Here is a 27,529-nt window from a genome sequence, read left to right as displayed (position 1 = left end):
TGATTTATAAATGCAAAACATGTACAAAGTACAAGGCCATGGAGGGGCTGTTTGAGTGGGTGAAGGGAAGAACTAACAAACACTGTCACTTAGGGTGGTAATAGCTAGTAAAGTCTTTCTTAGTCTAGTAAATTTAATCATGTTAGTTGGTAGAGCCTAAGGCTGTTTCTATCAGAGACTGCTTTCTCCACCTGTGACCTGAAAAAGCCCTGGACTGTTTGCACAGCCCTGTGAACAGAAGAGAGAGAAAAGGTTCTTGCCCTTAGGGTCCTTGTTCCCTGTTAACAGAGGAACAAATCCCCTAGATGCCAAAGCCTTTGGAAACTAAACCATTTACAATTGGAAACAGAGGAAGAGATTACTACTACAATGTGGAAAAACTCTCTGGATCTATCGAAGCTGTAAATCTACTGTTCTGGCCTAATGCAGTCATCCCAGAAATGGAAGTGTAATCACCAGTATCAGGTGTGGCTCTGTTACCTGAAATAGCTCCTTCAGATGAGTAATGGTAGAGAGTGGCTAATTGGTTACTGCTACACCTGCACTGAGGAGGCCTTATTCTGAAGGATGTGTCTGCCCGGGAGAAGAGGAGGGAAGTATTCACACTTCCCATGCTAACCCACATCAAGAGACATTGCTATTTTCATTGTGTTCTTGAAAAATAAAATGGCTGCCTATAATGCATAGACTTGCCCTCAGCCTCTGCCTTCTGCTAAGAGTGTTCTTCCACTCTTGCTTGGGGACTGCTCTCCATTCTGTTCTACTTACAATCCCATTTTTCTTCCTCATGAGTAAGTTTTCTTCCATGTTGCCTTGTTAAACGTACTCAGCTCCCCCAAACTGCTACCCAATGATACCTCTTCTCAGTCACTGGCATTCAAGGTCATATATTTTCCATTTTTAGTAGTAGAGAATAAATGTGGTACCAAAATATGCACACACTATTTCATAGGATCTCAGAATTGGAAGAGAATTTAGAGGTCATCTAATCTGGTCTGTATTTGAAATGTGATATATCTCTATAGCAAGCAGTCATCCAGCTTCCACTTGAGGACCTCTAAGACGGATGAGGAACTAATGGCTTTCAAAAGTAGCCAATTTTATTTTAGAAGTTGCACTGAAATTATTGGGAAAGTTTTTCTTTAATTTTTAAAAAATCTGTTTCTCTGTAACTTTCATCTAATTGTCTTAGTTCCCCCCCCCCCCCTCCCTACTAGAGTGAAATAGAATAGCTTAATTCCACTCTCACTTAACAAGGCTTTGCCTATTCTGAGCCAGCAATCATGTCTTCCCAAAATCTTCTGTAAGGAATAGTCCCAGTTTCTTCATCTGATGCTCTTAGGGTTTTTAGTGATCTCACTATCTATCATGATTTCCCTTGGCTAGAAGGGAAATGCCTTTCTAGATTGCCTGTGTGCTTCCTAATTGGACATATAATCCAGATTTGGTCTGACAAGTGTAGAACGCAAAAAAACTGTACTTCTCCATCTATCATAGCTGCTAGCTAGTTATATCTCCCCTATTCCATAATTATGTCATTGAGTTTTTTAACCCAAGTATAGGATTTTATGTTAGCTCTATAAAAATTTCATCTTAATAGATCACACTTTTCCTGGCTGTCAAGCTCTTTTGAGATGACACCCAATGTATTTGCTATCCCTCACAGCTCTTCATTATCACCAAATTTTGTTAATATCACTCTTATGTCTTCACACAAGTCATTGATAAAAGTTTTCACCAGTTCAGGGCCAAAGACTGCATTTTGTTGCACTCCACTAAAGACCTTCCTCTGATTCAACAAAGTTTGGCACTCGTTGGGTCTAGTCATTCAACTAAGTCTGATTCTCCTGTCTGTGCTATTATATTCTCACCTGTATCTCTGTTTTGTCCACCAGGCTATGATGGGACTTTGCTTAATGCCTTACTAAAAATCAGCTACTCCATATCTGTGTTATTTTCTTGATCTGGTTTAGCTTCCCTGTCCATAAAGGAAAAGAAATAGTCTGGAATTATTAATGAACCCATACTGACTCTAGTGATAACTATTTCCTTTCCTAAATGCTCACACACAGTTTCTTTAATAATCCATCCTAGAATTTTTCCATAAATGAATATTGGGCCATCAACTAAAAGTTGGCAAAAATCTACCTTGTCCTTTTTGAAAACTGGATCATTGTTTACAATCTTCTGTATCTTCACTCATTCTCCAGGATTCTGAAAAGATCAGATATTGGTTCCATAGTCATTTTTGCAAATTATTTTAATGTATGAGCAGTAATTGATCTCTACCAGGTAGCTTGAACTCATTTAGGGCAGGAAGGTTTTTTTTTACTATCTCATTTTCTTATTAGCTCATTACTGGTTTCAATTACCTCTTAGTCATTTGAACATACTTCTCCTTGACCTTAATCCTATCTACCCAAACAGCAGACCTATTCTTCTCTTATAGTTCTTGGCTCCCAGCAAAGCTTAAAAAAACAACACAAACACACCCCTAGCTATTTCTGTAATCTTTAACAGTTTTCACAAGCCTCAACTTTAGCTTTAGCTTTCCTGTTTTTATTCTTATGGGATCATGCCCTTCCATTGTTTTTTTTTTTTCCTGCATTACCTGCCCTGGCTTCTATCTTTGGTCTATGACCTGATAAAATCTCAGATCATTTTAGAACTTTTACAGCACCCACATCAGACTCTTAGACCTCTCATATTCTTCCTATGAATTAATAAGGAAAGCTCCAAAAGAAAGGATTAACAAATTGGAGAGAGGACCAGAGCTAAAAGGAACAGAGCTAGTGAGAGCAGGGCCACCACTAAGCTAAAGTATCTGAAGACACATAGAACTATGTTTACAACAGAAGAAGAGGAAAAATCATACTTTGGGGAAAAAATAATATTAGACAATAGAGGAAAATATAAAGTTAACTCTCATAACTTTAAATATGAATGATTTAAACTATACAACAATCTGTTGCTTAACAAGAAACATATGCAAAAAACCAAAGACATACACAAAATAAAACTGAGAAGATGGAAATACAATTCACTACCCATCATGTGAATCCAAAAAAAACAAGCATTGCAATCATGCTATCTGACAAAGCAAAAACAAACATTCAAAAAACAAGGAAACTACATCATACTGAAAGGAACCATAGACAACAAACCAATATCAGTAACAAACTTATTCACTCCAAATGCCTTAGCATCTAAATTCACAAAGGAAACATTCATTAACTGAGCTACAAGAAGACAGTAGCACAATAATGACAGAAGGCTTCAATATCCTTCTCTCAGTTTTGTATAAATCTAACAGAAAAACAGAAGGGGAAATATGGAACTGAACAAATCACTGGAGAAACTAAAGTTAAAAGATTTAAGGTGTCTTCTAAATGAGACTGGAGAAGAATATTAATGTAACTGGGAGAATATGCAGTGCTCAAGGCTAGATCATACCAATATAATAAAAATGACAATACTACTTAAATTGCTTTATATTTTTAATGTTATTCTAATCAAATTACCAGGGGATACTTTATAGAACTTGATAAAATAATAAAATGCTCTTGGAGAAAAGAGGACATATATATATATATATATATATATGTAATATTCTCACACACAAACAGATTAGAGGAAATGATGAAAAGAAGTAAGAATGAAAAAGAATTAGTACTTCCAAACTTCAAACTTTATCAAAAGCAAAAGTGAGCTAAATCATCTGGTATTGGTTTTAAAATGCAGAGATAAACCAGTAGAACAGACTAGACAACGGAGAATCAGAAACAGTGCAACTCAATAACCCAGTATTTAATAAAGTAGAAAATATAAATTACCAAGAGGGGAAAGAAACCTCCTTATTTAATAAAAAACTGTTGGGAAAACTGGAATGCAGTCTGGCAGAACTCATGCTTAAGCCAACATATTATGCTACATTCCACAATACAGTCCAAATTGATACCTGACTTTAATATTAAAGATCATACTATTAAAAAATAGAAGAAAAGCAGATTATGGACCTCTCACAGCTCTGGGTAGGGGATGTAGTCTTAACCAAATAAGAGATAGAGACAATTACAAAAAATGAAATAGATAACTTTGATTACTTGAAACTGGAATGCTTTGCCACAGACAAAATTAATGCACCTAGGATAAGAAAACATCTTTGTGTCAAATTTCTCCAATAAGGATTTGGTATCCAAGATATCGAAACAATCAATAAGTGTATACATAGATATATATATAGATATATATAGATATATAGATATAAATTTAATAGCCTGTTCCCAATAGATAAGTATGGATATGAACAAATAGTTCATAACTAAAGAAAATGAGCATGTCCTTCAGATATAAACAAACAGATACTGGGCTTTATACCCCAAGGAAGTCACTGGTAAGAAGAAAGTCCCCATATATACCAAAATATTTATAGTAGCACTTTTGTGATAGCAAAGAATTAGAAATGAAATAGATGCCCATTAATTGGTTAGTGGCTAAACGAATATATTGAAATACTTTGTGATACATAAATGTAATGGAATATTACTGTGTTGTAAGAAATTATATATGTGCCAAATACAGATAAGCATGAAAATATCTGCATGAACTTACACAGAGTAAAAATAAGCAGAGCCATGAAAACAATATACACCATAATTACAGCAATGTAAATGGAAAAAAGAACCATACACACACACACACACACACACACACACACACACACACACACACACCAGATGTAAATATAGCAAAACTATAAAGACCAAGCATAACTGGATTGCAGTATTAAGAGAGACCACATCCAACGTACCCTTTGGTGGAGGTGGAAAGTTCACAGGTGTTACATATATACACATTTTCAGATATTTTCCGATATGTTAATCAGTTTGCTGATTTTTATCCTCTTATTTTTCTTTTTTGTCTTTAAAAATACCATTTGCTATATGGGATGACTCTCTGGATAGGAGAGAGGGGAATAATGGGGATAACTATAATGACTTTTTTTTTAAAAGGACATCAATAGGGGCAGCTAGGTGGCACAGTGGATAGAGCTCCAGCCTTGGAGTCAGGAGAACCTTAGTTCAAATCCAGCCTCAGACACTTGACACTAACTGTGTGACCCTGGGCAAGTCACTTAATCCCAATTGCCTCACCAAAACAAAACAAAACAAAAAGACATCAATAAAAACTTCTTTTAAAAAAAAACAACTCATGTTCGTTTTATTCTTTACAGGTTGGTATATACATATTTGAAACCATGAATGATCACATTTGCTCCTCCTCTTTTGTGAATTACTTTATACAACTTTTCTTCTTTTTCTGTCACTTATGTTCTACATGGTGTCTGATATAGTTATTACTGCCCCTTCATATTCAATTTAAAGACCTCTTTTTTTTCTTTTTTTATTAATTTATTTACTTTTAGTTCTCAACATTCACTTCCACAAGATTTTGAGTTCCCAATTTTCTCCCCATCTCATCCCTCCCCCCACCCCAAGATGGCATGCATTCTGAATACCCCTTCCCCTAATCTGCCCTCCCTTCTATCTCTCCTCACCTTCTCTCATCACCTTCCCCTTCAATTTTCCTGTAGGGCAGGATAGATTTCTATATCCCGTTTCCTGTATATCTTATTTCCCAGTTGCATGTGAAAACAATTTTTTTTAATATTTGTTTTTAAAACTTTGGTTTCCAAATTTTCTCCTTTCCTCCCTCCCCACCCACCCTCATTGAGAAGGCAAGTAATTCAATACAGGTTATACATGTGTAGTCATGCAAAACACTTCCATACTAGTCATGTTGTGAAAAACTAAGTATATTTCCCTTAATCCTATCCTGCCCCCCATTTATTCTATTCTCTCTTTTGACCCTGTCCCTCCTTAGAAGTGTATGCTTCTGATTACCTCCTCCCTCAATCTGCCGTCTCCCTATCATCCTCTTGCTCTCTTGTCCTCTTCCTCTCCCCCCATTTTCCTGTAGGGTAAGATAGATTTTCATACCTAATTGAGTGTGTTTGTTATTCCCTCCTTAAACCAAATCCGATGAGAATAAGATTCACTTATTCCCTCTTACCTTCCCCCACTTCCCCTCCACTGTAAAAGCCTTTTCTTGTCTGTTTTATGTGAGATAATTTAACCCATTCTACCTCTCCCTTTCTCCTTCTCCCAGTATAATCCTCTCTCACCCCTTAATTTTATTCTCCAGATATCACCCCTTCATCTTCAACTCACCGTGTGCCCTCTATCTATTTATCTGTCTATAGACATACATATAATTTTTTCCCTCCAACTACCCTAATACTGACAAATGAGTTACAAATATCATATTTCCATGCAGGATTGTAAACAGTCCAACCTTAATAAGTCTCTTATGATTTCTCTTTCCTGTTTACCTCTTCATGCTTCTCTTGAGTCTTGTATTTGAAAGTCCAATTTTCTATTCAGCTCTGGTCTTTTCATCAAGAATCCTTGAAAGTCCTCTATTTCACTGAATATCTATTTTTTCACCTGAAGGATTACACTCAGTTTTCTGGGTAGCTGATTCTTGGTTGTAATCCCATCTCCTTTGCCCTCCAGAATATTATATTCCAAGCCCTCCAATCCTTTAATGTAGAAGCTGCTAAATTTTGTGTTATCCTGATTGTGTTTCCACAATATTTGAATTGTTTCTTTCTGGCTGCTTGCAATATTTTTTCCTTGATCTAGGAACTCTGGAATTTGGCTACAATATTGTTAGGAGTTTTCCTTCTGGCATCTCTTTCAGGAGGTGATCAGTAGATTATTTCAATTTCTATTTTACCCTCTGGTTCTAGAATATCAGGGCAGTTTTCCTTGATAATTTATTGAAAGATGATGTCTAGGCTCTTTTTTTGATCATGGCTTTCAGCTAGTCCGATAATTTTTAAATTCTCTCTCCTCGATCTATTTTCCAGGTCAGTTGTTTTTTCCAATGAGATATTTTCTATTTTTTCATTCTTTTGGATTTGTTTTACAGTGTCTTGATTTCTCATAAAGCCACTAGCTTCCAGTTGCTCCATTCTAATTTTTAAGGAAGCATTTTCTTCAGTAAGTTTTTGGACTTCCTTTTCCATTTGACCTATTTTGCTTTTTAAGACATTCTTCTCCTCATTGACTTTTTAGACCTCTTTTGCCATTTGGGTTAGGCCATTTTTAAGGTGTTATTTTCTTTTTTGTTTGTTTGTTTGTTTGTTTTGTTTTTAGTGATTTGCCCAAGGTCATACAGCTAGTATGCATCAAGTGTTTGATCTGAGGCCGGATTTGAACGCAGGTCCTTCTGACTTCAGGGCCGGTACTCTATCCACTGCGCCACCTAGCTGCCCCAAGGTATTATTTTCTTCAGTATTTTTTTGGGGTCTCCTTTAGCAAGCTGTTGACTTGTTTTTCATGATTTTCTTGCATCACTCTCATTTCTCTTCCCACTTTTTCCTCTACTTCTCTTACTTGCTTCTCAAAATCCTTTTTGAGCTCTTCTATGACCTGGGACCAATTCATATTTTTCTTGGAGGCTTTGGATGTAGGAGCTTTGACTTTGTTGTCTACTTCTGGTGGTATGTTTAGATCTTCTTTGTCACCAAAAAAAGATTCTATGGTCTGACTTTTTTTGCGAGGTTTTGTCATGATCTGAAGCAATTAGTTGAGTTATAAAACTCTTTGTTAAGGTAGGGGTCTGCTTCCAGTGTGAAGAATGTACTGTTCCAAGCTTCAGGGGTTTTGTGCAGCTGTTTTCAGAGATACTTCTAGGGACCTGTAAATTTTCAGTTCTTCCAAGGTAGTATGATAAGAAGCGAAGTGTTTATTACTTTCCTGGCCTGTGCTCTGGTCTATGAGTGACCACAAGCACTCTTTTCTGCCTTGGAACTGAGGATTTCCTCTCCACCACCACTACAAGCTCTACCACACCAGCACTCCTCCTTGCCTCAGGACCACCACCCAGAGCTGTGACTCAGATTCAAGCACAGGAAAAGCAAGAGAATCCTGCCCCAGCACCAGCAAAGAGATCACTGCAATCCCTCTCTGATTAGTCATTTGATTCCCCCTTAGTCTGTGGGCTTGGAGCTCCGGAAGCAGCAGCTCTCCCTCCACCCTGGGACTGGGGCTGGGTCCAAACTTCTCTCTCACTGCAGTCACAGACTTTTCCTACTGACCTCCTAAGTTGTCTTTGGCATTCGTGAGTTGAGAAGTCTGGAAACGGCCACAGCTGCCCATGATTCAGTCCTCTGAGGGCTGCTCCAGGTTCACTGAGACCTGTTTTGCCTGCGTGCCCACACCAAACTGCGTTTCTCTCCCCACCCAGTGCGATATACCTTTCTGATCAACAATCCAGGTTGTCTTGGGCTGGAAATTTGTTTCACTCTATCTTTTTGTGGGTTCTGCTGCTTTAGAATTTGTTTAGAGCCATTTTTACAGGTATTTGGAAGGGTTTGTGGGAGAACTCAAGCAAGTCACTACTTTTACTCTGCCATCTTGGCTCTGCCCCCAATTTAAAGACCTCATAATCAGATCAGCAAGTCTCCAGAAAATCTTTTTCCTGCTTCTTCTTAAATGCATTTCATCCCTACTCGATAGTTCCCCATTCCATCATCTTGAACCATAGTCCAAAAACCTAAATTACAAATCCTGACATCATCTTATTAGTGAGCTGTTAATTTCCTGATTCTCCTTGTTCTTCTAATATTTTTCCTAATATATAATATATCATTTGGAAGTAATGCTAAAAAGAATACCTATACTCCAGAGTTTTTGGTTTCCTTCTTATAATTTAATTCTTTCCAGGTTTCTTGTGCCAGTATCATTCATCCTCATATAAAATGTTGGGATATTCTTTGTCATTTTCTAAGTGCATGGCCTGGGAAGACAGCATTACTAACTCCTGACTTGTCTTTTCAGCCATACCTATAGCTGATTCTATATCCTGTAGCAGTAAGTCACCTACCTACTGCCTCAATTAATACCTTTTTTTTTTCCTTCTTGAAACTAGTAAAACATTTCCTTGGACTTACTGGCATTTGTGGATCCTTCTCATTTTGCGTAATAGGGAATTTCTAACTTCTTTATCTGGAGAGATACATACATCCCTTATGGAAAGAGTCAAAGATGATTCATGGTTCTTCTTTCCTTTATATAACATCTTTCTATAAGAGAATCAGGGAACAGGGGGAAAAACCTTTGCAGCAAGTTTCTCAGATAAAGGTTTCATTTCAAAGATATATAAAAAAACTGAGTCCAATTTAAAGAATAAGAGCCATTTCCCAATTGATAAATAGTCAAAGGATATGAATAGGAAGTTTTCAGAGGAAGAAATCCAAGCTCTCAATAACTATGTGGTAAAATGCTCTAATTCAGTAATAATGAGAGGAATACAAATTAAAACAACTCTGAGAGTACTACCTCACACCTATCATATTGGCTAAGATGACAAAAAGGGAAAAAACAGGTACACTAATGCATTAGTGGTAGAGCTGAGTTCATCCATTCTGGAAAGCAATTTGGAACTATACCCCAAAACTATTAAAACTGTGCATTTCTTTTGACCCAGCGATATCACACTAGGTCTATAACCTAAAGAGATCAAAGAAAAAAGAAAAAAGCTCATATCCACAAAAATATCTATAGCAGCTCTTTTTGTGGTAGCAAAGAATTGAAAGAGGAGGGGATGCCCATCAATTGTGGAATGGCTGAACAAGTTATAATATATGAATGCAATGGAATACTTTTGTGCCATGAGAAATGATGAAAGTAGATAGTTTCAGAAAAACTTAGGAAGACTTATATGAACTAATGTAAAATAAGTGAATAAAACTAGGACAATAATTTATACAGTAACAGCAGTAATGTAAAGATAATCAATTTTGAATGACTCATGTAGTAGTACTCATGAGTACTAGTCCAATGACCGACCGACCACAGTTCCAGAGAACTCGTGATAAAACACTCTATCCACCTCCAGAGAGAGACAGCATGCACAAATGAACTCAAAGTACAGACTGAAGCATATTTCCTTCTCTTTCTTTTATTTTTGGTGGGGGGGGGGGATAGGGAGTGGGACATGACTAATGCAAGAATTTGTTTTGATGATTATACATACTTACAAGACTTTGTTTTTCTTGCCTTCTCAATGGGTAAGGGAGGGAGTGGAGAGAAGGACAGAATTTGGAACTGAAAAATAAAATTGAGTTGCTGGAGAAAAAAGAATGAATTTGATCTTATAGTTAAAAAAAACTTTTCCTTGTTTCATTTTGCAATTTTTTTCCAAATCTTTCTTTTTGTGCCTATTTTTATCAGCTTATTGCTAAATTAAAAAACTGACCTTTCTTTGCCACCAATTTCCTCATAAAGAACATTTCCTACTTCCCATTAGTCCTTTCCTCTTTGTTCTTAAGTCTTTATAAGCTAGGTGGCGTAGTAGAAAGAGTATTAGACTTAGTGTCCAGAAGACCTGTATTCAAATCCTGCCTCAGACATTCACTAACTGCATGTCCTCGATGCACTTAACCTTTCTGTGCCTCAGTTTCCTCATCTGTTAAGTTGCCATAATAATAGCACCTACCTTCCAAGATTTGTGAAAGTCAAATGAGATGATATGTTATGTGCTTTGCAACCATTAAAATGCTATATAAACATTAGCCATTATTATTATTATTATCAAAGTTATTTCATCTAGAAAACAGACTCAACCTAAAACTTATGTGTGTTCTAACAGTTTTATATGTTCCCATTTTGAAAAGCAGGAAGAAAGCAGGAGAACTCAAGCAAGTCACTACTTTTACTCTGCCATCTTGGCTCTGCCCCCAATTTAAAGACCTCATAATCAGATCAAAAGTTACCTCCCATCTGTATATATCTTGTATGTACCTAGGTTTTTTTAGATGTTTCCTGCATTAGAATGTGAGATCCTTGAGGGCAAGGACTATTATCCTTTTGTATCCCCAATACTTAGCACACATAGTGCTTGGTGTGTGTCTATGTGTGTGTGTGTGTGTGTGTGTGTGTGTGTGTATGTGTATATATATATATATATACAGAAAGAGAGAGAGAGAGAGAGAGAGTAAACACTTAATGCTATGTTTTGGTGGAGAGGCTGGGGAGAAACCTGTCATAGCCCAAATATTGACACTATTAATCTATGTCTGGGATTACAATAGATATAGATTCATCATGGTTCTGGTATCAGAATAGTAATACAATGAAGAGATGTATCTAGTCTACTATTTACTATAGTAATCTAGTATATACAAATAGAAAGATTATTTTTTTAAGAATGACGGTCCTTAAAGCACAGTCTACTTCTTATATACAAGCATAAATAAATACTTTGAGTATTCGAGCAGCTATTGGGTGGGGAACCTGCGACCTTGAGGCCATATGTGGCCTTCTAGGTCCTTGGGTGCGGCCTTTTGACTGAGTCCAAGTTTTACAGAACAAATCCTTTTATTAAGGGGCTTGGTTCTGTGAAGTTTGGATTCAGTCAAAGGACTGCACTTGAGGACCTAGAGGGCCACATGTGGACTTGAGACCACAGGTTCCCCTCCCCTGGTATTCCAGGGGGGAAATTATCTTATACTATTAGACCGTTACAAAATTGCCTTTCTCTTCAAGCTCAGTTGTCTCAAGTTTACTTATATAGTTATTGTTCTTTGACTGCTATTGTAAACACCTAATCCTATTTTGTAATATCAGGAATTGACAAAAAGTAATATTAACAATCAGTTATTAATCCTATTGTTAATTATTTGGCAGTAATTAAACAATAACATTTTGAGAATAAATTCTGAAGCTTGGAAAAAAACATCCATCTAAGTTAACAAGTATGTATGCTGCGTAATGCAGCTCTTTGATGATTTGAAAGCAGTTTTTTTCTTGGAGCAAAGTAACAGTCTCTAAAGCTATGTTTTATGTATTGTGAGATGATTCCATTTAAAATTTTTTTGAAGTTGTAAATATTTTATCCTCTTATCTAATTGCAGATCTTGGGATTTCTGGTACCACATCAAAAAAGTAAGTGCTGTAAACCATACTTTTTTTTGTTTTGTACTAAACTGAGGAGTGAAAGGACAGTGTTAAAGCATTTTTCTTGGAATAACCATAGTCTATAATTAATTCAGCTATTCACTATGAAAATACATAAAATGTTATGGGCAACCAACAAAGTAAACTTCTACTTTTTGTACATTAAGTGATAATGTGAAGGAGTTCATTGCTTTTTTAGGGTGAATGTGAAGTTTATTCATTCTAAAATTAGGTCCTTTTAAGCATAAGATTGGAAAAAATATTAACTATTCACCCTATAAATGTGTACTTTATGGGAATAAAAGTATCTGGTTCCATGATTGGGAGGTATCACTTATCGTTAGTTTAAAAAATTTAGTTTTATTTTGGATTATTAATTTTAAGTGCTACCCATTGAACAGCATATGCAGTATTTCCTATAGTTGTTTTGGCATGTTTATAACCAGTGAGAGATGTGACCATGTAGTTTAATTAACTGGCAAATTGGAATATTCTGAAATAGGAAGCAGAGATCCTATAACATACATATTTTTTTCAAATCCTATTAAATTATATATATATATATATATATATATATATAATAGACACTTAAGTGGGATCCTCCTAGCTCTAAGTTTTAACATATTACAAATTTCAGTTATAATTATTTTCTGACTAGCTTATTCCATTTACACATGATACTTTAGGGGAGATCTTCAATGGAATGCTGGAGAAAGGAAACTGACTGGAGGAGCTAACTGGCAACCAAAAGTAGCACCAGCAACGTGGTCTACTAGTGTCCCACCAAGTGGCCCCTTGGTATGTTGCACTGTATATCCTCATCCAAACCTCTGATTTAGTAGAATATTTCCAAAATACAGACTCTTGTACTTCTCCTTAAATTCTTTCATGCAACATTCTACCACTTTTCAACCATGAACTATGAACAAAGTGAACAAGACACTTAATTCACTAGCATCTTAATTTCATTAGTTTTATTTAACAAGGAGAAATAATATGGGCATAGTGCTTTATGTTAAACATAATGTTTTAATAGAGTCAAATATTAAAACATTCATATATTGACAAAACTTTCTGGAAGTATTTTAGTAGAATTCATTATTTTGGAGGTTTTCATTTAATATCTTATTCATTATAACTGTAACAATGCATTTTTTTTACTTGTTTATCTTAGTTGTAGTTAAAACTTTTTCTACCATAAGGGTTGGGCAATTTTCTATTATGTAAGTGAATTTTCATTTTAAAGTTCTACTAATTCTGCTTACTAAATTTTTTACTAAATTTGAGAGTATAACATCTTTGCTGCTAGATTTAATATATTACTGGTGTCATTCTATGATAGCATAATATTATAAATACTACAGGCTTGATTTACTAGTCATTGTTCCCCTAAAAGATTTGAGAGTACAATAAGAACATACCTCTAGTGTAGACAGATTGGTGGGAATTATTTTATGAAATACCAGTTCCAAAGAAATTAACCCCTAAATCCCACTGATTACTTTTTGGGAAAGTTGGCTTTTCTACAAAGTGCTTCACTTTTGAAGGCATATGTGTGGTGTAATGAGGATGGGAAAGAATACCTGCCTAGTCGACCCAATCAGCCCAGCAGTCGGTATAAATAGAGGAAAAGGAACAAAGAAACAAACACACTTCAACCTTTTTCCATTTTTTTTAAGTTGCCATTTTATTTTATTTATTTATTTTTAGGCAATTGGGGTTAAGTGACTTGCCCAGGGTCACACAGCTAAGTAAGTGTCAAGTGTTTGGTCTGAGGCCGGATTTAAACTCAGGTCCTCCTGAATTCAGGGCCTGTGCTCTATCCACTGTGCCATCTAGCTGCCCTTCCATTCCTCTTGAGAATCAAAGAACTGGAAAGGTCTATTTAAAGAAAGTTAAGAGAGGTCCTTAAGACCTATGGATCTTATACCATCATCAGTGAACCTCTTATGTTCTCCATGGCTCTGGCCTTGAGTAAAGCCAAGGGAAGACCCAGCTGGGGTCTGTGGACATCAGCCACACTAAAAATCAGCATGGTATGGTGAGCACATACTGGGCTTGGAGGCAGGGACCTGGATTTTTCTACTCTGGTTCTGCCACTGCATGACTCTGTGCAACAACAACAACAATAATAATAATAGGTAACATTTATATAAAACTTTAGGGTTTGTAAAGAACTTTACATTCATTACCTTATTAGAGCCTCACAACAACCTTTTAAGGTAGACGCTATTTTTATCACCATTTTGCAGATAGACAAAATGAGATTAGGCGACGTGGCAGCTTGCCAACAGTCACGCAACTAGTCAGTGTATGAGGTAGGGTTCAACTCTAGGTCTTCCCTACTCCAAGTCCAGCTGTTTATCTACTGTACTGTGTTCTCTCCCAAGCTCTTCACCTCTCTGGATCTTAGTTTTCTCACCTTTAAAATGCTAGAATTAGATTAGATTAACTCTAAGGAACCTTCCAACTCTAAATCTATATAGTTCTAGTTAAACCAGCCTAGTGCAGGACATTGTGCCAGCGAGATGCTGTGGTCTAGGAAAGGCAGTCTGAAATCATTCAGTCCATCAGTAAGCATTTAAGTGATTTCTGTAAGTTAGGCACCATACTAAGCACTAGGAATATGAAGAAAAAGTAGACAGTCCCTGGTCTCAAGGAGCTTACATTCTAATGGGAGAGATGATAGAGAGATAAAGAGATAGATAGGTAGAGCGACAGATAGATAAATGTGTGTATATGACATACATACGTATATGCATGTGCACACACACACACACACACACATTTCCTTAGAAGGTACCAGCAGCTTCTTGGACCAGGTTGCAATAAATGACACTTAAACTGAGTCTTTAAGGAAGCCAGGTATTCTATGGAACAGAAGTTAAGAGGGAGAGCATTTCAGGCAAAGACATACAGATGGGAGAGGAATTATCATGTGAGAGAAATAGCAAAAAGGCTGGCTTGTGTGGGAGGGAATAAAATGTAAAAAAAATAAAAGTTGTGAAGAACTTTATATAACAAATAGAGGGTTTTTTATATCTGGAATAATAGGGACCCACTGGAGTTTATTGAATAGTATATGACATGGTCAGACCTAAGCTTCAGAATAATCACTTTGATAATTAATGGGGACATAGACTGGAGGAGAGGAAGACTTGAGGCAGAGAGACTAATTAGAAACTTATCAAAATAGTCCAGGCAAGAGGTGATGAAGTAGCTGTGTGAGTGGAGAGGAAATGGTAATGTCTCAGAGTAGAGCAAGAAGAAGGTAGTTCAAGGCAACAGAGTTCATTATCAGTAACTAGTATGAATATTTGTAGCAGATGGGACAGAACAAACTTCAACATCTAAAATTCTATAAGGAAAAGTTGCTGCTAACACTTAGTACATAGAGGATAAATTATAAAAGGATATCAAGTCAACAAGCCTTTATTAAGTGTCCACAATATGCCAGGCCAGGCACTGTACTAAGTTCTGAAGAGACAAGAAAAGGGAAGAACAAGAACAAGAAGAACTAATGGTGGTGGTGGTGGTAGTAGGAGGAGGAGGAGGAGAAGGAGAAGAAGAAGAAGTCGTCATCCCTGGTTTCAAGCACCTCGCAGTCTGATGGGGGAGATAATATACAAATAATTATGTACAAACAAGATATATACCGGATAAATTGGAGATCATTTCAGAAAAAAAGTCACTAAGATTAAGGAGGACTGAGAAAGGCTTCTTGCAGAATGTGGAACTTTAGCTGAAATTTGAAGTAAGCCAAGATACAAGGAGATGGAGAAGGAAATTCCAGACATGGGTGATATACAGTGAAAATGCTCAGTTGGGAGATCGTGTTTTTGTGTATGAGGAACATCAAAGAGGCAAGTGTTGCTAAGTTACCAGGTACATAGTGGGGAGTAAGGTGTAAAAAGACTGGAAAGGTAGAGGGGGGCTAGCTTAGGGAGGGCTTTACCAGTCAAATGGGAGATTTTGTATCTGATCCTAGAGGCAATGGGGGAAGGGGGAGAGGTAGAGTGGGCAGGCAGGGTGATATGATCAGACCTTTGCTTTAGGAAGACCAGTTTTACAGCTAAGTAGCGGGTAGACTAGAGAGAAGAAAGATGAGGCAGGGAGACCAGTGTCAGGCTGTTAAAATAGTCTAGGTATGAGATGATAAGGACCTGCACCAGGTCAGTGGCAGTATAAGAGGAGAGAAGGAAGTATATACTAGATAGGTTGTTAAGGTAGAACTGATAGGATTTAGCAAGAGATTAGATAGGAGGATGAGAGAAAGTGAGAGATGCAAGGATGTGACACCTAGATTGTTAGCATGGGTGACTAAGAAGATGACAGGGCCCACAACAGTAATAATGAAATTTCAAAGATGAGTGTTTGGAGGGGAAAATAATGAGTTCGTTTTGGGATATGTTGAATTTAAGTTAATTCTACAAGACATCCAGTTTGAGATTTCCACAGGCAGTCGTAGATTTGAAACTAGAAGTCAGGAGAGAAGTTAGGGTAGGACAAACAGATAGTGAAAGTCATCTTTATAGATAGAGATGATAGTTAAATCCATGGGAGCTGATGAGATCTTTCAAAAGAGAAAGCAAATTGTTAATAATTACTTATAAAAATTCTAAACCTTACTGATTATCAGTGATTCAAATGAAAATAACTTCAGATTATTCAAAATAATTTAAATGGCAGAACTAAAGGGTTGCAAGATTGTGGGAAAATAGGGACAACCATCCATTACAAGTGGAATTGCAATTGAGTAATTTTTTTTAGAAAATAATCTGGCAGTGCATAATTAAAATTACAAAAATAGCTGTTCCTTTTGAACCAGTAATCCCATTGTCAGTAATATGCTTTTTGTTTGTTTGTTGTTTGTTTTGTTTTTTGCTAGACAATGGGGTTAAGTGACTTGCCCAGGGTCACACAGCTAGTAAGTCAAGTGTCTGAGGCCAGAATTGAACTCATGTCCTCCTGACTCCAGGGCCAGTGCTCTATCCACTGCGCCACCTAGCTGCCCCATCAGTAATATACTTTGAAAGTATAATCAAAAATAAGATAAAAAAGAACCAACTCTATTTTGAGTGTGTTTATACATATGCAGATAATGTATTATTGGATTGTAAGCTACTTGAGAACAGAGAATATTTTACTTTTCACCTTTGTATCCTTAGCATGCTTAGTACATAGTAGCCATTTTAAAAATGCTTGTTAATTGATTGCACGTGTTAAAGGGAAAGTAAATAGACAAATAATTTTGAGGATACTTGGAGGGAATGACTGAAAAATTGTTATGATATTTGTGTTGCAATTATTTTATAACTACTAAGAAAGTGAGGCTAGTGGTTTTGATATTCAGTTAAGTTTCTAATAAAAAAATTTATCTTTCAAGAGGTCATTGTCAAATGGCAGGGTCAAAATGGAAATTGCAGGAGATTGAGAAATTAGTAAGAGGTAAGGAAAATGGAAATAATGAGAGTAGTAGACAACTTATTCTAGGAATTTGGCAATGAAAAAAAGAGATATAGAATGACAGCTTAAAGTGGTGTAAGGTCAAGTGAAGGTTTTTTTTAAGGATGGTGTGACCTAGAGGAGAGTGGACTTAGGTGTCATTCATCATAGAGGTCAGAACTGTAGATTCAGTGGGTTCAAGTTAGAGGAAGAAAGAATTTTTAGCTCCTTAGAACTTTTTCCCAACTATAGCTTTCTATATATAGAATGAGACTTATGAGGTACTGATCTTCACACTTCAGGAAGTGTTCAAGCAAACACTTAATGATAACCTGTCAAGGATGGTATAAAGGAGACTTCTTTTCAGATGGGGATCAATCTAGGAGACCCTCCTTAAGACTGAAATACTCTCCTTAATAGGAATTTGGATACAATAACTTAATTTATGTTAATAAAAGAATAAGAGAGAATATATTAGACATGTTAGGGTATTTGTCTTTCCAATTGAAGACTAGAAAATAAAATATTACTTTGGGAGAATTCAGACCTTACTCTAAATTTTTTCTTTTCCCCATCTTGACCCCTTGGTGAACCAGTTCAATTCTATACTGTCTTCCTCTCTTGAATCCCTAGAGGGGGTAGGGAGGGTTGTCATGTGTAGGGCAAATATATAAAGTGAAAAGGTTAAAATAAGGTAGAAGGGAGTTGTGTATCAGTAATAAATGTGAGAATGAGAAGGGAGAAAAAAACTGGTGAGGAGATGCCACATGTCAACTGGTAATGTGATGTTGTGTACCATCAAACCACAAAGGTAGGAACTTTTTTGTGGTTAGGTCTGATATTTAGTTGTGAAGTCTGAGAGATAAAATATATAATTCACATACTATTAAGTCATTCATTTTGAAATCATACTCTATGAGCTTTAAAATTGTGTGCACATTTTGCATGTTTTTAGCAAGGAGCTAGCACAGTTCCTCCTGTTGCTGGTGCGCCACCTGTCGGACAGCCAGGAACAGGATTTGGAATGGTAAGAGATCAACTTAATTAAATTTCTCTGCATAATAGATTCAGTTTCATGTTCTTAAGTTTTAAATAATATTTCAGCCTTCTGCTGGAACGGGTGTGCCCATGATGCCACAGCAGCCAGTTATGTTTGCACAACCTATGATGAGGCCACCATTTGGAGCTGCCTCTGTACCTGGTGCACAGGTAAGTTTTTATTATTTTTTAATGAAATAGTAACATAAAGTTGCAAGAATATTAATTGCCATGCAAACAATTTAAAAAACATTTACCTTCCCAGATCTCTTCTTACAACTTCAAATATAAGAGCAACCTGGCAGCAAGGGTAAGAAGGACATTTGAGACTATTTGAAGAAAAGTGTATAAATAGTGGCAGAGTTGCACTTGGTACAAACCTGACTTCCCATTCTTCTAAAAGGGTCATCATGGTAGGGAGCAACAAGGTTGCTAAATTGGAGGTTACACACTAGTATAATCCTACAGAAAAGAGTTTCATCTCTTTGTATCTCACAAGATATGTTCTCTTTATCTACAAAGACAGAATAATACGTGACCTTGGAACTGTTTTTCAAGAGTGGATTTTGCTAAATTCTCTGTGTCCTTCATGACTGACATTCTACATTTTAAAATGTTGAACCAGGATAATAATAACACTAAAGTTTAATCTTCTTTGTACATAGCTAACTAGTACAGCCCTCAGTCTTACCCTTGTTAGCATCATGCTCCATCCAACAGAGCTGATTGAGATAAGTAAGCCTTATAGAATTAAGTTCATCACTTCTCAAGCCAATTCGTTTGCTAGATGTTGAAGATACAATGACAAAGAGAAAAACAATCTCTTCTCTCAAGAAGCTTAAAGTTTACTGGGGTATACTACATATACACAGATGTATATGCATGCATATGTGTATATGTTTATGTATAAATACATATATGTGTGTATGTATTTAGAGAAATCAAAAATAGTATTAGCAAGTATATTTATATGGTACCTACTATATCCTAGCACTGTGCTAAGCTCTTTACACTTATTATTTCATTTGATCTTCACAACAACCCAGGAGGGAGGTTCTATTATTATCTCCATTGTACAATGAGGAAACTGTAGCAAACGGAGTGAAGTGTTCTGGAAGTAACATTGCCAAGACCTGGCAACTGACTAGGTCAGTGGCATGAGGAAAAAGGAAAAGTTAAAGACAGCTCCAGGGTTGTGAAACTGAGTGACTAGGATTATGGAATCCTCAAAATAAAAAGGGAAGTTTAGAGAAGAGATGGGTTTTGGAGAAAATAATGAGTTCTCCTTTGGGTATATTGAACTTGAGATGTCAGTGGGACATACAGGTGTAGATACATGCAAGCAGTTGGTGATTCAGGACCGGGTCTCAGAAGAATGATTAGGGCTGAATATACACCTATGGAATTCGTCTGTATATTGAAGATACTTGAACCCAAGGGGTGGTGTTAAAAATCAGCAATTAAATTCATCCATAATTGGAGTCAGCAAAGAAGACAGGCAGAGAGAGGGAGCCTTGTCACCGAAGCCAAGAGAGGAGTCTAGGGAGAGGCAGTATTTAGCAGAATCTGAAGTGGCAGAAAGATCAAAGAGATTGGAGATGGAAGACTGAAGAGAAAAGCCACTGAATTTAGTAGCTGGGCTCACGGCTGATCTTGGAGAGAACAATTTCAGTAGGTTGGTTGGATTAGAGTCCACATTGCTAAGAGCTAAGAACTGAGCGGTGAGGAGAAATTGGAGACATTAGAGCTATGGCTTTTCTAGGAGTTCGGCAGTGAAATGAAGAAGAGATATGAAAAATATATGATAGCTTCAGGGAAAGAAGGGATCAAATGATGGGATTTTAAGGATGGGGAAGACCTAGGAATGTCCATAGGCAACAAGAGTCATTGAATAGGAAGAGATTCAAGATGGGAGAGAGAAGGAATAATCACAGGGCAAAGAGATAAGAGGAATTGGTATGAGAAGTACAAAAAAATAGATTTGTCTTGGCAAGGAGAAAGAACCAGACTTCAGCAAAAGCAGAAAGAATATTTTGAGAGATGGAGAGGAGGAAATGAGGGAACTCATTCACCATAAATGACCCTAACTTTCTGTATAAAGGTAAAAACAGACATATACTTCAGGAAGAGAGATAGAGGGTGAGGATGACATAAGGGCTTGTAAGCAGAGAGAAGATTTGGAACAGGTACTACATGATAATCAAGAGAAAGGAAAGGGCTTCCTTATCTACGATCAAATTTAACAAAAAAAAATAGGTTGGTAAGATTCTTCTTATAACGTGATTATGTAGTAAACTTCTATGTTGTAGTTTTGCCCTGATTGGTGGGAAACTTTGAATTGTTTTCCCTATATCCTAAAAAAGAGCAGAAATCTGAATATGACAGAGAATAATACTAACAGCTGACATATAATGCTTAAAAGATTAAGTGCTTTGTTTAAATTATCTCATTTGAGTGTCAAAATCTATGGCATCAGTGCTACAGTATTAACCCTTTTTACAAATGAGGAAATCAAGGCTAGGAAAAAATAAATGACTTGCCCATAGTCACACCAGCCGGTCAGGAATGGAGGCAGAACTTTAAACCACCTCTTCTTCCCTAATATTAATGGTAACCTCTCCGAGCCTCAGTTCCCTTATCTGTCAAATGGGGATAATAATCTCTTCAATACCTACCTCCCAGGGTTGTTTTGAGGAAAGTACTTTGTAAATAATAATGTGCTATACAAATGTGAGCTATTAAAATTTCTAACAACTTTTTCTGCATCAATATTAGTTCTTTTTTGGTTTCTTCTCCAATTCAGTTCAATTGTTAAGATTACATCTCACTTGAAGTTGTTCATAATAAAATGATACCCTGAGTTTCAATAGACCTTATTGTCTAAATAACTCTAAACCCAGCATTTATCTTCATGTAAAAAGTTTTGAGTTGTCCAAACCTACGATTTCATCAGCATGGGGAGTCCCAGTATGGAAACTCTCTCCACCAATACAGATTAGCAAATCCTCTCATTTGGAACCTCAGAGGATTGCCTGGGGGCATTAAGAGATTGTCCAGCCAACAAGTCAACATGCATTTATTAAGGTGTGATTTGTCCATAGTTGCATGGCTGGTATACCCTAGAGACATGAACTCAAGTCTTCCTAATTCTAAGATTGATCTTTTATCTACGGATCTATACTACCTTTCATAAGACATTGTTCCTACTTTAAAATTGGTAAACTGAGAGATAAACTTGGCTGTAATAATGTATCTGAACAATCTTCTTTCCACTTGATTAATCCCCTTTCTTGTTTCTCTGAAACTTTGATTATTTGATATAACATAAAAGACACATCTAACTTGCTTGTCCCCCATGACAAAAGTTATAAAACTACACAAATGTCATTTAGCATATTTGTATTCTACAAACAAGGAATTTGTTTTGTTTTGTTTTTTCCCATTTCCCTTAGCAAAAAGGAAACAAAGAACTGCCAAGTTCCTGAGCCCTCATCTCTGGTCCAGGCACATCATAAAATGACTTAGGTGGCAACTGCACAAGAACAGAGTCCAGCTTTTTCTTTCAAATTCTATATGGATATTTACCTATAAAATTAAGAGATGTTCATTTTACTATTACTAATCAACTTTAATCTCTTCTGTCTTAAAGGCTAAAAAAATAAAATTAACTGGCCAAGAGATAACAGTAAATTGCTTTTAGAGACAGGATTTATCTGGATAAGTTTATCCAATTAGAATAAACTTGCTTATTTTTGATTAGCAGTTGTTAATATGAAATCCTAAGAACACTTTACTAATCACTTAACTTTCTGCAAACTCATTCTTGCTATGGAAAAAATCCATTCAACTTTCTTAGCTTAGTGATATTAATATCTTGATATAAAAATTCCTTCATGCAGAGAAATGGGTTTTGACTATATACTTTTGATATAAGTGTGTGTACATGTCTTACTAGACAAGTTTAGTTGTTTACATCACCCCTACAATGACTGAAGCTTGTTCTGCCAAAGTCCCCAAATTTTATTTTTCTTCAAAACCCAGTATTGATGTGTTTGAAGTTATATAAACTACATATTCATCCAATCTCAAATCAAATATTATATTTTGACTAAGTAGAACAAAGTATTGTGGGTCTTGGTATTTTGTTCTTGTTTTGTTTTGTTTTTTGTAAACTTTAGGTATCTAATCTTTTGCATGTTGGTTCTGCGCAGTAGTTTGTGTTCTACCTAATGCTCTTAATCCCGGTTTGCTTTCTATGCCTGCTTTCTTTGACTGGCTTTTCTTCCATTAGCTTTCTCCAAGCCCTACACCTGCCACTCAGAGCCCCAAGAAACCTCCAGCAAAGGACCCACTAGCGGATCTTAACATCAAGGATTTCTTATAAACAACTTAAGGTATATAATATTGAGCCTTTTTGTGGGTTTGTTTGCAGTAATCACATAGTGTTTAACTATTTCTTGTGTTCAAATCATCACATTTAAATGATGTAGAAACCCATATAATATTACTGAGAAACCTAGTAATGCTTAAAACTGAACTAAGACTTTTTGGAACACTTTATATAATGTAATTATATTGCTACAAAAGATCCATGAGTTGTTGGTGTGGTAGTTCCCTCTAGCCATATAGATCACACCTACTCCATACTTTAGAAGATGGTTTTTTCAATTTTTGTAATAAAAAAAAATTCATCACTCTGTGACCAATCTATTAGTAATGAGTCTTTCTGCACCAAACAACATCGGTCCTCAAATAATAGGCACTCGGTCTGTCGTTGGTGGGACCTGACAAAGCATATGTGCACTAGCATAACTTTCTAGAACCCAGAGCCACCTTTATGCCATGATAAGGATGGAACAAAATCTTACAAAAGCTATCAGTTAATTATTTAACTTTCTTTAATTTAAATAATAACAGGATTATTCTCCAGACTTTATACTCCAAGGTTACATAGCTAAAGCACAAATGACATTTTCCACAAGTTGTTTAAAAAATATGAGTACTTTACTAGCTGTGTGACCCTAGGTAAGGATTGCCTCACCAAAAAAAAAAAAATGAGCACTTTGATCACATATTTGACATAGGAATTACAGAAAATTAAAACTTACAATGTTATAATTAGATAATACATTTTATTCTAAAAACATATTTAATTATTTAACTATTTGGATTTTGAGTAATCTTATTTTCATTTTATCAGTCGTAACTTAAAACCTCCCCCCTTAAATCTCTTCAGGAATATTTGTATCATTTTTTAAAGTTATATCTTATGAAAAATTAATGATGGGCATTTGCACTAAGGGAAATTTGCACTGTTTAGAAAATGTTTATTAAAATCTGTTTACTATATGTTGTAAATTTTCAGCATTGGGGGGCTCCTGCTTTATGTTTTTATGCACTCATATTTCTTTATTTGGTGTCAACTCTGTACCTAAATTCATCAGTCACTGGGCAAAATAATGACCAAATTTGATGCCCTTAGCACCCAGGTATCATTTCCCTCCAGTTCCCTCTGCTTTCACGTGGTCTGGTTTGGACTGGATTAAGAGGGAGACACTGAGGACAACTTTCACTCCCATTCAAAGGTTTAAGGAGAGGAGCACCAGGATCTGTGCTGCCTTCCTTTTTAACACCGTTATTTCAGACAAGCCTTTTATCACATTGAGATTTGGTGCAATGACTCTCTGTATTCTCTGCTTTGTCACTTGGCTTAGTTCATAGCTCCTTTTTACAATAAAACTAAATAGAATGGAAGAAGCAGTTGTATGGCAGAGCTGTTTTTAATAGTTGTACTTAGTTTTAGAAGTAAAACATTCAAAACCAAGCTAAATAATAATCTAAGATTTTCAAGTAACTTATATTTGAAAGTTTCCCCAGTATTTTTTTTTTTTTGGTGAGGCAATTGGGGTAAAGTGACTTCCCCAGAGTCACACAGCTAGTGAGTGTTAGGTGTCTGAGGTCGGATTTGAGCTCAGGTCCTCCTGACTCCACAGCCGATGTTCTATCCACTGCGCCACCTAGCGCCGCCCCCCCCAGTATATTTTTTAAGAAGTTTTTTAATCCTAGTTGCAATTGTTTTTCTGCTCATTTTCATAATTAAAAACATGTTCTATTGGAGCTTTGGGGAGGTATGGGGAGAAATTTTCAGTGATATATAAGTTCAAAGGAAAATTCAGGCTTTATTTCCCCATCTAAAAAATGAAAGGTGTTGAACTAAGTAACCTCCCAAGTTTCTTCCAGCTCTAAATTGATGATCTAAGAGGAATATAGATTTTGGTTTAGCCATATTGATGTGAGACTTTGAGGAAACCTAAACAAATCTGAGGTGTACTTTGGAAGATACTATTACATTCTACTTTCTAATTGAAGTATTTTTTTTTTTTTTGGGTCTCCACAGCTGCAGTTTTTGTGACTGACCAATGGGGAAAGTGAGTTTGGAGACTACAAAAAAGTTTGATGCTCAGAGTTTCAAAGTGAGCCACCAGTACCACACCCAGTGCTTCTTCATATCTTCTCTTCCAAAACGTGTAGCCCAGCTGTGAAAGTGAACATTAGGAATGTGTACTACCTTAGCTGTTATCCCAACTCTATTCACTTTTAGTGTATTGGGTTATTTGTGTGTTTTACAATTTAAACAATGGATGTATGTTTCTGATGCCTTTAGTGCTTTTCTGAACCTCCTGTGGGACAGATTATGCAGCTGTTGTATGGTGAGCTGTTTGGAGCGATGTGTCTGTGTTTTTTGAAGGTTTCAATGTATATAACTTTTGGACAAACCCTAAAACTTTCTCCATAAGTTCTGTTTCCTTCTGTATCTCTGTTACAAGGCATATGTGATAATATCAGATGATAAGGAAAACACTCTTAAATATACAAAACTCTTTTTTTGGTGTGGAGTACATTTTTCCAATCACAGGAATTTCAATTGTTGTGAGAAATGTTTATTTTTGTGGCACTGTATATGTTGAGAAATATTATTATTTAAAGGAATATAAAGGTTAACTTCCATAATAAACACTTCTCCTTGAAGCTACCTTACCAAGAATGAAGAATCATATTGAAAAGAATACCGTATCTATCATTGTAATATTTTAAAATACATATTTTAATTATATTTGACAAGTTTTGCATCTAAATTGGCTTATTTGTCCAGTTTTGCATCTAAATTGGCTTATTTGTCCAGTTTTGCATCTAAATTGGCTTATTTGTCCAGTTTTGCTTAAAAGCACTGAAGAATAAGTAAATGGTCAGTTTCTCCTCGTGTAGTTGAAAAAAAGCAACCATAATTGTGCTCTTTCATAAGGGATTTAAAGTTATTGTGGAGGCACTCTTTGGTATGTAGGTAGTCAGAATATTACTGCAAAGATTGTTATTTTTACTTCACCTTTCATGTACATCTGTTTAGTATTTTTGTGTGTGTGTGTGTGCGTGTGTGTGTTTATCATAGACTAATGTTTCTCCATTCCTAAAATGAGCTCTGAGTAGGGTTTTTTCTTTTGTACCATTTATAATTAGGATTTAAACTAATTCAATGAATATGCTCTTTCACTGTATATATTGTATTTTCCCCTTTTTTGTTTTTTTCTTTTTTTCATACTGTTTGTGCTGATGGCTTGGCTGAAGATTTCAATGCAGAAATGAGGTCACTGTTGATCAGTGTTACAAGTAGCTTGGCAGCGCTTTGTGAAAGCATATTGGGTTGGAAAGATGTTCACCTAAGTCTTTCAAATTATTTAATCGATGTATGGTACCATTTACAAGTGGTTGTATCTGAATTTACTGTGGGAATAACATACACTGTAATGGGGGAAAAAATAACATGAAGCTAATTTCAAAACAGCTTTTCTTTGTATTTTGGTTTAAAAACCCAATGCATGTATGTATGCCCTCTGAGATGCAATAAACACCTTGAACAAAGAAAATGTGAACAGAATTCATGCTTCTTTTGTTTTATTGAAGGAGGGGAGGTGACATGGGGAAAGACTGTTGCAAACTGAACTGTAACTGTGGGAATTGAGTTTGGGGACTGGAATATAGAATGTGTGAAGGAGGATGATATGAAGTAAGTCTAGGAAGGAGATGGGGTCTATAACGTGGATGGCTTTAATGCCAGGCTAAGGAGGCAGTATTTTATCACAGAGGCAATAGTGAGCTACTGAAGATTTTTAGTAGGGAAGTTACACTGTTTTCGGCATATTAATTTGGCAACCAAGTAGAAGATGGATTGGAAAGGAAAGACTTAAGGAGGTAGACCAATTAAGAGATGACTGCAATAGTTCAGGTGAGAAATGATGAAGACCTGAACTAAGGTAGTATTTTTTAGTAGAGAGGAAGATTATGGCAGCTATTGAACAATGTGTAGATCTGACAATTGATTGGACATGGAGGTTGGGGAGGTGCAAGAAAGGCATGATTCAAGAATGACTCCAAAGTTATAAACCAGGTTAACTGGAAGGATGTTGGTTTACTCTGTAGAAATAGGGAAATTTGGAGAAAAAAGAATGAGTTCCATTTTGGAAGTTATGAGTTTGAGATACCAATGAGCCACATAGGTGGAGATAGAGAGAAAGCCATTGGTTATATGTAACAAAAGTGGACCCGACGTGCGGCAAAGCCCCTGTGTGGCAAGGTTTGTAGTTGAGCGGCCTCTTCTCCAGGGGAGATTTGCCTGGAAAAGGAAGAGGAAGTTGGGGGCAGAAGCCACACTGCTCTCCTGAGAGGGAGGGGAGACTGGGCTAAATTATATCTAACAGCTCCCTTAAATATTTTTATTCTAGTGGATGTGATCAGGTCCAATCTAACTTCTGATTACTTTGTCATGATTAAAAGAATGGGACCCCAAGTTCTATACCCAAGGCTTGATCCCTTTCCCACCAAATACCAATTCCACAATGAACGTAGCAAATAGCAAAGGAAAAAAAACCATTTATCCAAATCATAGCAAAACAGAAATCAGAGAAGATATACATAGGAGAATATATGCCAGACAGTAATACACAGTGCTTTCCTACTGGGAACTT

The 27,529-nt window shown here is 36.3% G+C and overlaps 1 protein-coding gene across 9 annotated transcripts in view; it reads left to right on the top strand.

The window, feature by feature from the left end:
- The window catches only part of SNAP91 (synaptosome associated protein 91), a 160,018-nt gene extending 133,589 nt beyond the window's left edge, over window positions 1–26,429 (top strand). For all 9 annotated transcript variants that reach the window (XM_027856580.1, XM_027856632.1, XM_027856624.1 and 6 more), the window contains 6 exons: window positions 11,984–12,014; window positions 12,713–12,824; window positions 18,427–18,498; window positions 18,576–18,680; window positions 22,801–22,903; window positions 24,907–26,429. In XM_027856580.1, the coding sequence (XP_027712381.1) occupies window positions 11,984–12,014; window positions 12,713–12,824; window positions 18,427–18,498; window positions 18,576–18,680; window positions 22,801–22,893 (413 nt within the window). In that variant the 3' untranslated portion in view covers window positions 22,894–22,903; window positions 24,907–26,429. The remainder of the gene's footprint in view (window positions 1–11,983; window positions 12,015–12,712; window positions 12,825–18,426; window positions 18,499–18,575; window positions 18,681–22,800; window positions 22,904–24,906) is intronic.
- The last annotated feature ends 1,100 nt before the right edge of the window (window positions 26,430–27,529 follow it).

This window comes from Vombatus ursinus, unplaced genomic scaffold (assembly GCF_900497805.2).
Source record: "Vombatus ursinus unplaced genomic scaffold, bare-nosed wombat genome assembly UNPS02000582.1, whole genome shotgun sequence".
Classification (NCBI taxonomy): domain Eukaryota; kingdom Metazoa; phylum Chordata; class Mammalia; order Diprotodontia; family Vombatidae; genus Vombatus; species Vombatus ursinus.
Note: the sequence above shows the minus strand (reverse complement) of the source record. Positions and strands in the feature narration are given on the sequence as shown.